General features: G+C 32.5%; 2 protein-coding genes across 2 annotated transcripts in view; both read right to left on the bottom strand.

Annotated features, from left to right (window-relative positions):
* The window catches only part of LOC134684746 (MAM and LDL-receptor class A domain-containing protein 2-like), a 160,945-nt gene that overhangs the window by 93,922 nt on the left and 53,573 nt on the right, over positions 1 to 13,450 (bottom strand). The window contains exons 66-72 of the mRNA XM_063544053.1: positions 12,826 to 12,913; positions 4,696 to 4,833; positions 3,755 to 3,915; positions 2,958 to 3,144; positions 1,754 to 1,831; positions 1,089 to 1,232; positions 221 to 568 (exon numbers count right to left, since the gene is read on the bottom strand). Of these exons, the coding sequence (XP_063400123.1) occupies positions 221 to 568; positions 1,089 to 1,232; positions 1,754 to 1,831; positions 2,958 to 3,144; positions 3,755 to 3,915; positions 4,696 to 4,833; positions 12,826 to 12,913 (1,144 nt within the window). The remainder of the gene's footprint in view (positions 1 to 220; positions 569 to 1,088; positions 1,233 to 1,753; positions 1,832 to 2,957; positions 3,145 to 3,754; positions 3,916 to 4,695; positions 4,834 to 12,825; positions 12,914 to 13,450) is intronic.
* On the bottom strand, positions 6,443 to 8,165 carry LOC134683095 (uncharacterized). The gene is made up of 2 exons (XM_063542172.1): positions 7,762 to 8,165; positions 6,443 to 7,213 (listed from the first exon to the last, which is right to left on the bottom strand). The coding sequence occupies exons 1-2, from the start codon at positions 8,090 to 8,092 to the stop codon at positions 6,666 to 6,668; spliced, it is 879 nt and encodes a 292-aa protein (XP_063398242.1). The 5' UTR covers positions 8,093 to 8,165; the 3' UTR covers positions 6,443 to 6,665.

Raw genomic sequence — 13,450 nt, 5'->3', positions numbered from 1 at the left:
GACAACGCCATGGCTAAAGAGGATCAAGATAATTATCATATGGTAATATTACTGACATTATCCAGTAGTGTTTAACTTTTCTGTGATTTATGACATATTAGTAACTGAGTACTGATCTGGAAATAAAATAAGTTTTAGAGAATTGTTCTCGAGATAAAATTAGATTGTATCTTAAATTTCTTAAGAAATAAAAAAACAAAAAATCCAAAAAGTTTCAAACCTGCACATGATCCTTCCCTTACAGTGATGTCATCAACGGCAATATCTCCCTTGTAGCTAGTTCCACGGACACCTTCAAACATTATCTCGTATGTAGCATTTCCTTGGATATCTACCTGGCTTTGGTACCATTTGTTACTAAGGGTACCAGTATGTGTCCAAATTGGTTTTCCTACTGTTGTGGCAAATCTTAAGTATACGTTCAGTGCTTTGACATTTGAGCCATACATGTGGTACCAGAATGTCAGACATTTTGTTGTCTTGGTTACAATATTTGCACTGACGATCTGAGCTTTGTCATTGGGTCTGCGTGGATTAGATGTCTCAATATAGATATAATATCCAGCAGCTGTTAAAAAATGTATTATATATTGCATTGTGTATTCATTTAATTTGTGTGTACCAATTTTCAAGAACTGAGGGGAAAAAAAATTATGGATATTTGCATTTGAGTTAGTGGTTTTGCCAAAATCTGCAGATATTTCTGCAGAAAATTTACAATTTGTTGAGAATTCAAATTCAAGGTTTCTCTGTACCCAAAAACTCCATGCAAATCGGTATTCAAAGAATAATAATTTATCTACAGTATATTTTACTAATATAAAATTGCTTTATTTTACTGTGTGCAAGTAGAAAATTTAGTCAAAAGGACCAATCATATGTATTTTAATGATAATCTTTTCTTAAAACCATTTTATACGGATAATACCCAATTAATCTTGGCTGCAAAATTTTATTTTTATTATATTAAAAAAAAACATGGTAAAATCAACATTAGGAAAAATAATAGAAAATTATATCTGCTGGTCCACCTTAATTCATATTTTTAATAAGCAACTGTATTTTCTGAGGCAATAACTTACAAGTGCCTGTAGTGTGATCAGTAACAGGTCCTGTTCCAGCAGTACCAGTGCTACCATGGAAACGTGTCCAATCAAACTGGTCCCCTCCATTAGTCACTTGGGACCAGCTACATAGATCCTGCTCAAAGTTACAGTCATATGTGGATGGTGCTAAAACAAAAGGTTCAATGCATACAAAAAAATTTAAACTTTGAAAACATCATCATAATAAATAAGTCCAGAACTATTTACTGATAAACAAATTGATGATTGTGAAAAAAAATCAACCAAAACATAATTTTTGACAATAAAAGATGAAAAAGTGTTAGCAAAATATAAGTTTTCACAATAAAAATTTTACTGATCCACAAACAATGTGTTTATATTGAACAATAATTTAAATAACATGCATGGTAAATATCAGCATCTAATAACACAGAAACACTGATGATTTATTAATTGTTTGAAATTTGCTTGATGTCCAACTGCTAATATTTCATGAAAAATTTAGCTAAAAGGTAATTAAAGTCGACATACAGTCTTTTTAAATTGTTACTTGGATGGAGAGTTGTCTCATTGGCACTCATACCACATCTTCTTATATCTATTCAATAGTAGTAAAGTTTCAATTCAATATGCAATGCTCTATATCAGAGACAATATTGTGGGACAGGAAAAGAAAGTAAACTAACCAGAAGACGGTGCTACTGTTGTTGTTACCGTGGGTACTGGTGGCAAGGTACTTCCTGACATAGCATCTACTGGTATCACTAAAATGATAAAAAATAATATATCTAGACTTATCTTAATAAAAAATAATCTACATGTTCCTGATTTTATTACTTCCATATAATTTTTTGTAGCAGGGAAGAATTTATGAGATTTTTTTTTTTCCAAAACCTACTAAACTGTTGAATTATAGTGAAAGTAAATAAATTATCGCCAGGAATAAATAAACACTTACAAAACCGTTTACATTTAATATGCTATTAAAGGTTAATTATTAAAACATAGAAGTGGTGTAGATTTGATTGACATCGTTATTGATCATGATAATTATTTTCACATAAACTGCAGAGAAGGGCCTACTGAAAAAGCTCTGAGCTTCCTCGTAAGAATACATCTATGATCCCTAACCTGGACCTTCAATACAGATAATTGTCCTTGCTATCAAATTGTATTACCTTGACCCTCCTTGTCATTGTTCATATCCAACTAACCTTGACCTTTAATATAGGTAATCCTCCTTGCTATCAAATTGTATTAGGTTGACCTTCCTTGTCATTGTTCATATCCAACTAACCTTGACCTTTAATATAGGTAATCCTCCTTGCTATCAAATGGTATTATCTTCACCTTCCTTGTCATTGTTCATATCCAACTAACCTTGACCTTTAATATAGGTAATCCTCCTTGCTATCAAATGGTATTATCTTGACCTTCCTTGTCATTGTTCATATCCAACTAACCTTGACCTTTAATAAAGGTAATCCTCCTTGCTATCAAATTGTAATACCTTGACCTTCCTTGTCATTGTTCATATCCAACTAACCTTGACCTTTAATATAGTTAATCCTCCTTGCTATCAAACTATATTACCTTGACCTTCCTTATCATTGTTCATATCCAACTAACATTGAAAACCTCCTGTTGTAAATGTTTCATCATCAAGTCAAACTATATAACCTTGACCTTCCTTATCATTGGTCATATCCAACTAACCTTGAAAACCTCCTGTTGTAAATGTTATATCATCAAGTCAATCTATATAACCTTGACCTTCCTTATCATTGCTCATATCCAACTAACCTTGAAAACCTCCTGTTGTAAATGTTATATCATCAAGTCAATCTATATAACCTTGACCTTCCTTATCATTGTTCATATCCTACTAACCTTGACAACCTCCTGTTGTAAATGTTATGTCATCAAGTGTCACATAACTATTGGTTGCTCCTGATGAAGTGAGAGTAAAGGTTATCTGGTAGGATCCATTTACATTGATAATGGGAAACTGTCCTGATTGCCATTTAGCTGGGGTGTCAGAATATGACCTAATCCATAACGGTACTGAAAGTGAACCCTGAAACAAATTAAATCAGTTTTGAAGTGTACATAATTACTACATTCTGTAAAATATTTAAAAAATGATCTTTAGAATCTAAGAGTTACAGAGGAAGATTGCATTGGGGTCTTATGGACTTTATATCACTTCAAAAATTGGCTTGTCAAAGGAATCCCTTTTTCAAAATCCACACCTAGATTTTTGCATTTTGAAGCATAACTTAAAAAGGTGTTTTTTCCTGGTTTGCTAAAAGGGCAAGGTACTGCCATTCATAACCGTAGCCAGGGGGTTTCAGATGAACCCCCTTTTGAAACCAAATAAGCACAGTTAAAGTCAACGTTCTGTTCAAATTGTGACTGTTAAAGTCAAGTTCATGAGTCAAAATAAACCCCCACCTTGGAAATTCCTGGCTACGGGCCTGCCATTGCTAAAGAATGATAATCAACACTCACATTGCTTACAATTTTCCACTGCTAGATGTGAATGGATTACCCTTTAATAGATATCACCAGTTCCTCAAAATAAACATCAAAAGATAAAGGCAACACATTCTGATTTCACTGTTAAATTTGTACAGCTTCTAATGAATTAAAATTTCTGCAGTTGATAATTTTTTTATCTCACTTACAGCAGTGGCAGTAGCAGTCAGGGTACCAGCAGAGTTGCCATAAAACAGGAACCAGAATTTCATACATTGACCATTGACTCCTGTAGCTTGCATGTTAGGTGACATGTATTTGGCTTTATTGCCTCGTCCCTGTCCAGAAAGTTGACTGTACAAGTAATTTCCTGAAATTATAATTCATGTTCACATAGCATTCTCATATTATATCAAATCTAGTAAGATCACTGTACCATGGACAAGGAATCACCTTTGGTTCAATTTGTCGTATATGTTATCAAAGGTAATGTAGTCTTATAAAGTTTGCTAATTTTGATGTTGAAAAAGACACTACTTATAGTTTTTTCTCTCTCCAACAGAATTCATGAATATTCATCATTGCATAGTCTCTAAATAAAGCTATCTTCCAAAGAAGAATGTGTATAAAATCAAATTTTAAATATTCTAAATTGCCACTTATGACATGTCTTCCGAAAAAATGGATCATTTGTTAATGTATAGATGAATTGTTGTTTGTCAAGTGGTTTATCAATGTGAGTACACTATAAATTTGTGTATCAGACATTTATACAATATAAAATAGAAGATGTGGTATGATTGCAAATGAGACATCTCACCACACAAGACTGAAATGACACAGAAATAAACAACTGTAGGTCACCTTACGGTTTTCAACAATGAACAAAGCCATATCTCATAATCGGCTATAAAAGGCCACGAAAAGGACAATGTAAAACAGTTTAAACAAGAAACTAATGGTCTCATTTATGTACAAAAATTGAACAAAAAACAAATATGTAACACATAAACAAATGACAATCACAGAATTACAGGCTCCTCACTTGGGACAGGCACATACATACAGAATGTGGTGGAGTTAAACATGTAAGCAGGATCCCAACCCTCCCCCTAACCTGCTACAGTGGTTTAAGTTCAGTTTTACAAACCTTTTCCTACGCCATATGTATGATCTCCTGTTGGATGTGGTCTGGAGCCTCCATAAGCTCCACTAAATAGTATCCAATCAAAATTATCTGTTTTGGAATTACTCCACCCACATTGTCCACGCTCAAAGTTACAATCCCCTGTAAACAAATATAAATGTTACAAATAAATTAATGTGTTTGAACCATATTTCTACTGTTGGCCATACGTATTATAATAACATAAAAGTATTAGAATGAAAACCAATCAAACAAACTCATTTGAACATGGCTAACTTAAAAAGATATAACAACAAAACTCATAATAATAAATTAAGCCAAAAATTACAAACTTAAGGAGGCTCGCGGGTATAAAAAAAATCAGCAAAATATTAAACATTTGTTTTTTCATTAAAATGTTTTTTATTACACTATTAGTTATTACTATATAATATGGTACAAACAAGAATGTGTCCAAAGTACATGGATGCCCCACTCGCACTACCATTTTCTGTGTTCAGTGGACTGTGAAAATTGGGGTCAGAACTTTAATTTGGAATTAAAATTAGAAAAATCATGTCATAGGGAACATGTGTACTAAGTTTTAAGTTGTTGTAACTTTAACTTCATCAAAAACTACCTTGACCAAAAACTTTAACCTGAACTTCGCACTATCATTTTCTATGTTCAGTGGACCATGTAATTGGGGTCAAAACTATAATTTGGCATTAAAATTAGAAAGATCATATCAAGGGGAACATGTGTACTAAGTTTCAAACTGATTGGACTTCAACTTCATCAAAAACTACCTCGACCAAAAACTTTAACCTGAAGCGGGACGAACGGACACACAGACGGACGCACAGACCAGAAAACATAATACCCCTCTACTATCGTAGGTGGGGCATAAAAATCACCCAGACTAATGGATTTGATTTGGCCACAGATGTCTTTAAAAATGTTTATATCCTTGACAAAGCTCCAAATTATCTCCCTTTGATGCAAAAATGTCATTTTTTTACGTTTTAATTGAAATATCTTTTTTAACTCATCTGTGACCTTTATGGTTTTCAAACAAGCTGTTCATAAACTAAATAATTGTAAAATTTAAGGGATTTCTGTAATTTAGTTCTTTTTTTATTTACATATATGTCTCTTATTAGTTCAACAGAAAAAAGGGACATTACAGTGACTTGCCTATAGGTGTTACTGTAAAAGTTTACCTATAGCTCAACCAGTTTTTAAAATTGTCAACACAATAGGGACATTTAAATTGACCAGTTGGTATTGTTAGATTTAAATCTACCTTGATGCTACCTGTAAAAAATTTTACTCACCAAACCCAAAGTTTCAGCATGCTTTTTTCCTGAACTTTTTCTTACCTAGGATTATTCTATTGAGAGATTTTTATTTTACTGTTATTCAAAATATTAGGAGTGATCAAGCCAAACAAGAATGACTATATCATATATGATATTTTCTTGCAGTAGGTTTAAAATTGCATGGACTTAAATGCACTACATTTCATCTTGTAACATGAATCTTCTTTTTTCCTTTGATCTTTTTATGGAATAACACAGAGACGACAAGCACGTACCAAAATGTATGCTCTAAATTGAAGCAACCAAATAATATTGCATGAAAGGTCACATGGGCCTATATAACTCAATGGGAAAACTGCCATGAAATAACCAACAACACTTTAACCAATATTGCACGAGTAAGCTCCGCCTCCTTAGGAAAAGATTACGCCTACAAAAAAACACACACAAAAATGTCAATTTTATTAGAATTCTTATAACAAAATACAAATCTTTAAATCTGTGTAGGTTTTCTCCGCCAGACAGACAACCAAAAAAATGAAACGACTACGCATTAATTTTTTCAAAATAGAACCGATTTTTTTTTACAAATTTTCTTTGTACTTTTGAAACATAAACCTAAAATTGATCATTACATATTGAAATGAAAATTTGTTCAAATGCAGAGCTTAGTTAGTGAAAGTTGAAGTTGCAATTTGAAAATTGAACAACCCCTTTAGTATTTGTAACGTCTTTAAGCATTTCTGGTGTGGTCCGTTGACGTTTCATCGGTGTTGTGGCTAACACACTCGTATTTTCAGTAGTCGGTTCATCACTAGAATTTTCCTCGAAAAAGGATACTTCTGCAGTTTCGATGGCATCTCGAGGAGGATTAAGCACATTTGAAACCTTTTTCTGTATTGTTTCATTTGAAGTTTTGTAGGTTCGGACAGCATTTGATCTGTGCCCCGTTCTACCCATTATCTCCTGTTCCTCGATCCCTGCTTGGTATAATTGAGTCGCACATGTACGCTTGCCTGAATGATTTGAAAAGTTGCCCTGAATACCACCTTTCTGACAAATTTCCTTCATGAAAAGGTCCAATTTGTTAATGCCAACAGCCTGCTTTCCATATCTAATAGTTTGCTCAGAATTTCCCTCGAGTGGTTTACGGTAAAAGATGCCGTCATTACCGAGCGCCTCGAAATATTTCTGAAAATGTGTAGCAATGCATCGAGGACCTACAATGGTAATAGAAAAGTTAATGAAGTTTGCAGATAGATGATTTAAATATAAAACAAGACGAAAATATCTCGTCCATTAAATATTTGACTTTATATTTACGGCAAATTATTAAAAATTAAACTAAAATATAATATACACAAATACACAATATTCTTAGGAATATTACTTGCTTATAGTTACATATTAAATAATAAAGCAACATGCAATTAACAAATAAAACTTATCATGCACAGAACATGTGAAAACTGGATACAATCTATTTAATCCTGTTTTGTAATGGGTTGAAAATCACATTTAACAGTATATTTAACATACTGTTAAAAGTACTGACAATGCAATCAAATATGGCTATTCAGCTGACTATATATGCGGTTTGGGTTTGCTCATTGTTGAAGATGGAACGGGGACCTACAGTTGCTAACTTCTATATACAAGTTATTTGGTCTGTGGTGGAGTTTTCTCATTGGCAATTATACAGCATATTCTTACTTATATAAATGTATAACATAAAGAACCATTTAGAAATTACAAATAAATGTCTTACCTTCTTCGGAGTAATGTTTGATATCCTTGTTATCCAGACTAAGATGGGATAAACCTCCTTTGAAAGTTTTTGTACTCCTCCCTATGAAGCGCACATACTTTCCAATTTGGTCGGTCCCAATTTCAAATTGGGAACAGTCTAGATTACGGTGTTCATCTCGTCCTCGCAAACCAAAAAGTTTGCATGCATAGAAAAAAGCAGTATGCTGGAGCGATACAGAATTCGTCATTCCAAAAACCCCCTTTTGCCACAAATTTTCTTCATCTTGTAGACTGAGAGGATCAGCTCTTTTAACTTTTGTTCCAAACCCTTTTGATAACAATTCTTTCATCCGAGAATCAAGGACGCGTCTGAAAGTAACAAATCTCAAGTCTTTTTCGTCAAGAAAGTTCTTATCATTCACGTTCATGTCCTTGCAATAGCGCAATAATCCACATATTATGATATAGAGTGACTTGGGGGGATATTCCTCGCCTTTCTTATTACGCACTTCAATCACGAAACGTTGTAGCCAGTGGTTCATTTCGGCAGCTTCGAGCATAATTATGTATGTCAGCAATACTATCGCCATGTTTAGATCTTGCGATTCTCCATTCATTAAAAACACCAATAGACCACTTTGTATTCTTTTTCGTGTTCGCGTTTGTTTGAGACGATATCAGCTTTTCTATATCCTCATCTGAAACTGGTGCAGTGAAACGCAACGGTTCGACATCCTCATCTAAAACGGGTGCGGTAAAACGCACCGGTTCGACATCCTCATCTTTTAAGTCGGTTAGCAAGAAATCTCCTAGCTCAAATGTTCCCAAGTGGTAGTAATCCACAGCCTGTGATACACTCATGTTATAAAATGGTTCCATATTTGAATGAATTTGCGACAGTCTAATATTCTCCTCTTTTGTTTCCGACGCATTGGCTAACGACATGTCTTCCTCGGCTTCTTGAAGAACCTGCAAAATAGTAAAAATCGTTTCAAGAGAATGAAATAATTATATTTCCAAAAAAAAGGTCCCATCTGGGACATATAAATGACATCACATCACAGTAAAAATTTACCGATTCACGATTAGAAGCACATGCATTTTGAACATTAACTTCCCTTTTTGGGGCCCCAAGGTAAAAACAAATATTTTCACTTGGGGATCTTGTAGATAGTAGAAAAAGGCATGGTATCGACTGATTATTAATTTTTAGGACTTGGTATCAGTTTAATATTGTAGTAAATTGTACATATGGAAAAATAAAAACATTTTTTTTTACATTTTGGCAAAAAAAGGGGGGTCCGTGCCTCAATATGACAATACTTAGCGTAAATCATTTTATTTCAATTTAAAAAATAATACACACCTGAGAGAGAACCAAATCATCCGTATCTACATTTTCAATTTCAAGCCAATCTGGTAGAGACTCTAAGGGTAGAGAGAATGCGTCTGCCATCATCGCTACCTTCAGAATCATGCGCTTTGATAGATTTTCGCGCCAAACGTGATTTTTTTTTGCACGGACTGTCATGGGCGTGTCATTCATGTCACAAATCATTTATAGCAACGCCTTCCTCGTTAGCCAAATAAACTTCTCACGCTACGCGTTCGAAAGTTTATTTGTCTAACTCGGAATACTATGCTATAAATATAACTTAATGTTTGTATAGCCACTACTAGCAGTGTCTATACCCTAAATAATCCAGTCGTAATATTTCACTCATTTTATGAAACATCAAAATCATATTTGAATAAACAATTTTATTTACTTTTTAACACTAATATTTGACATCTCATCCAGAATTCCAAAGATTTTAAATAATTCCCAATTTCATTCATTTTTGACTACTTCACTAGATTTTTTTCTAAATCCATAGTATAAATTCTGATTAACTTCCCATGATATACAACCTAATTTAACAGGTGCAGAATCTTGTTATTTTGTTATCAATTCCATTACTATATTCCAAATAGATGTCCTCACTTTACAAATATTTTGTAATATTGCATTTATATTTTTACTTTATATCACTTGATTTTACTATATCCACAGTAAACATTTTATTTCTTTTCCTATGATAAATTTCCAAATCAAACAATATTTGATCCAGAATTTTATAATTACTGTTTCCAATTTCATATGAATCACTTAAAACATTTCCTCACGTTAGGAATATTATATTTTACTTTCATTTTTCACTTTATCACTAGATTAGACTATATCCACTGCATTAATTCAACATTTTATTTCATTTCAAAGATCCCATTTAAATGGTATATCATTTTAAGTTTGTAATAGATCCCAAAACTAATAATGAATGTTTTTAAAATCACGTTTAAAGTCACAGAAACATGTTGGATGAACTCGCACTATATCTCTTACTTGAATTCCAGTTTTGAATTTGTTTAATCTTTAACATAACTAAATCCCATCTATGAAAATTTGAATTTCCTTGATTGAACACAGCATTTTATGCACAAAAGTCCCACTGATATTATAATAGATTTCAAAGAAAATACACAGCAAGGTTTACTCCAAAATTATTTTCGAATTTTACATGTACAACATCATATGTAAGCCCCACAGAACAGTTTGAATGAATTATTTCCTCCTTGATGTCCTTCATGACAATAACATCTTGAAAAAAACACATCACATTTTAAGAAGCAAAATTGCCATAAAAAATCTAAGTAATGAATTCAAATCAAATAAATCCAATATTGTATGCACAATGACACCAAAAGATTTCAAACATTGCAAATAATAATCCAAAATGAGAATCTTGAAGGGTCATGTGAAGAAAAGAACAACATATCCCTCTGAAAATTTAAACTGTAAACACCTGAGCAGCTATTTCTTGTTTCACTGGCAGCTGGACAATACTATGTATAAGGGTTAGAATTTTAAAGAAGCATTTAGTGTGTAAATAAAGTTTAAATTTTCAAACATAGTAATACATATTTAATTTAATCTTTTACTGATTTAGAATTTAGGTAAAAATTTGATAAATCATAAATGTCAGGGATTTAAAACAATAAAAACCAAAAACTATTTTCTTCCCTATCAATTTTTAATAGAATAATCCTAGGTAAGAAAAAGTTCTGGAAAAAAGCATGCTGAAACTTTGGGTTAGGTGAATAAAAATCTTTACAGGTAGCATCAAGGTAGATTTAAATCTAACAATACCAACTGGTCAATTTAAATGTCCCTATTGTGTTGACAATTTTAAAAACTGGTTGAGCTATAGGTAAACTTTTACAGTAACACCTATAGGCAAGTCACTGTAACAAAAATAAATGCTTCTTTCAGAGGCAGATTGTGAGCTCAAATGAACGGTGACTCTATATTATTATTTTATATTTATATTTGGTATAAAATAAAGTTTAATCATAGAAAAAAAATAGAAAAATCCTATATTAGGAAAAAAAGTTGATTTAGACCCACGAGCCCCCTTAACATAGAAATGTAAAAATAAATCACATATTATAAGCAAGTATTTAGCTTTGCCGTATTTTTTTTTTTTAGATCTTTTCCTTTTTCCAGTATGACAATGTAAATAAGGAATAAAAACTTTAATTACAATCCTATCCAACATCTTTGAGTACTGTTATAACAAAAGATCTCAAAAAAGTTATTCCAAATCGTATTCCAACTGTTATGACACAATGTTACCCAAATGTTATGACACAATGTGATCCAACTGTTATGACACAATATAATCCAACTGCTATGACACAATGTAATCCAACTGTTATGACACAATATAATCCAACTGCTATGACACAATGTAATCCAACTGTTATGACACTGACACCAAATACTCCAACTGCTGTGACACAATGTAATCCAACTGTTATGACACAGTGTTACCCAAATGTTATGACACAATGTGATCCAACTGTTATGACACAATATAATCCAACTGCTATGACACAATGTAATCCAACTGTTATGACACAATATAATCCAACTGCTATGACACAATGTAATCCAACTGTTATGACACTGACACCAAATACTCCCAACTATTATGACAAAAATGTAATCCAACTGTTATGACACAGACACCAAATACTCCAACTGCTATGACACAATGTAATCTAACTGTTATGACACAGACACCAAATACTCCAACTGTTATGACACAGACAACATATTCCAACTGTTATGACAAAAGGTATTTCAACTGTTATGACAAAAGTTATTCCAACTGTTAAGACAAAATTGATTTCAACTGTTATGACAAAAGGTATTCCAACTATTATGCCAAAAGCTATTCCAACTGTTATGCCAGAAGATATTCCACTTGCTTTGACAAAAAGTATTCGAACTGTAATGACAAAAGATATTTAAACTGTTTTGACAAAAGCTATTCCAACTGTTTTGACAAAAGATATTCCGACTGTTCTGACAGAAAATATTCCAACTGTTAAGAAAAAAATGATTTCAACTGTTATGACAAAAGATATTCCAACTGTTATGACACCTTCTTAGGAAAACTGTACAAGAAGGCATCATGACAGCTGAGACACCAAGAATCAACTTCATCATTCCATGACATAATTCATTAAAAACTTTTCATCTCACCAAAATAATGTTAAAATAACATCATAAGGGTACCAATTTGAAAACAAAACACAAACAGAAACATAGGATCAAACATTACTGAAATGCCAAAACTATGTAAAAATGTGAAAATTCCAAATGATGTATAGGAAGACATAGCTAAGGTTCATGTATTGAAGTAAGGCATAGACAAGGTTCATATATTGAAGAAAGACAATGTTCATAATTTTTTAGGATGGCATAGACACAGGTCGGGACATAAGGAAAGACATACGTAAAAAGAAGAGGTTCAGGGCTTAAATTATTAAAATTGTTATCAAAATATTATTGTCTTTACATAAAATCCCAGGTGTAGATTGTCAATTTTTTTATGCAACTTATTTTTAAGCAAGAGTCAGATGTTAGTGTAGTATTGTTTAAAACTTTTGGTCATTCCTCTTTTCCTGTCATGTATTACACTATCACTATCTCATCACATTGTCTAACTAATAGTATCTAACTTAATGACAATGTTACCTGGACTTGGACAGTTGGTGGACAGTTGAATATCATCTATTGCCATGTCACTAGCTATACCAGTTCCAATTATTCCCTCAAATACAATCTAAAATACAAATATAAATTATGTACCATACTGTGGAATCAGTATTATTCCCTGGATACCAAATTTTGTGGATTTAGTGGTTACAGGTGAACAACGAAATTAAATGTTCAACCAATAACAAATTATATATAGGCTTGTATGCAAACTTCTGCAAAATCACAAAATTAAATATTCATGAAAATGCAAGTTTCCTAAATCCACGAAAAATCGATACCCATGAAAAGAAATTTGAATACAAAAAAAAAATCAAAAACTGTTACAAATGTAACAGATAGATATTTTGCAATCAAAACTTTGAAATTATGCAGAATGTGAACTTGTCCATTCAGACTATGTAAACTGATAACTCCTGTATCAGGATTTACATGAACATTTCAATGTAATCTAGCCTGTGTTAGCTGAATGAATGTCTATTACAGGTCTAAGCTCCATTATTGGATTGGTTTGGATAGGCTCAACTGTGGACTCAGCATTATTCCAGGGATTCAAATGTTTGTTGATTTTGGGGGGGAGGAGGTACCAAATACATATATAAGA

The sequence above is a fragment of the Mytilus trossulus genome, chromosome 9 (genome assembly GCF_036588685.1).
Source record: "Mytilus trossulus isolate FHL-02 chromosome 9, PNRI_Mtr1.1.1.hap1, whole genome shotgun sequence".
NCBI classification, from domain to species: Eukaryota; Metazoa; Mollusca; class Bivalvia; order Mytilida; family Mytilidae; genus Mytilus; species Mytilus trossulus.
Note: the sequence above shows the minus strand (reverse complement) of the source record. Positions and strands in the feature narration are given on the sequence as shown.

Bases quoted from the DNA above. Each gene is read 5' to 3' on its own strand.
- LOC134683095 (XM_063542172.1), bottom strand. From the start codon at position 8,092: ATGAAAGAATTGTTATCAAAAGGGTTTGGAACAAAAGTTAAAAGAGCT. The intron at 7,214-7,761 runs GTAAGACATTTA...TTACCATTGTAG, and splicing joins CAAACATTACTCCGAAGAAG to GTCCTCGATGCATTGCTACA.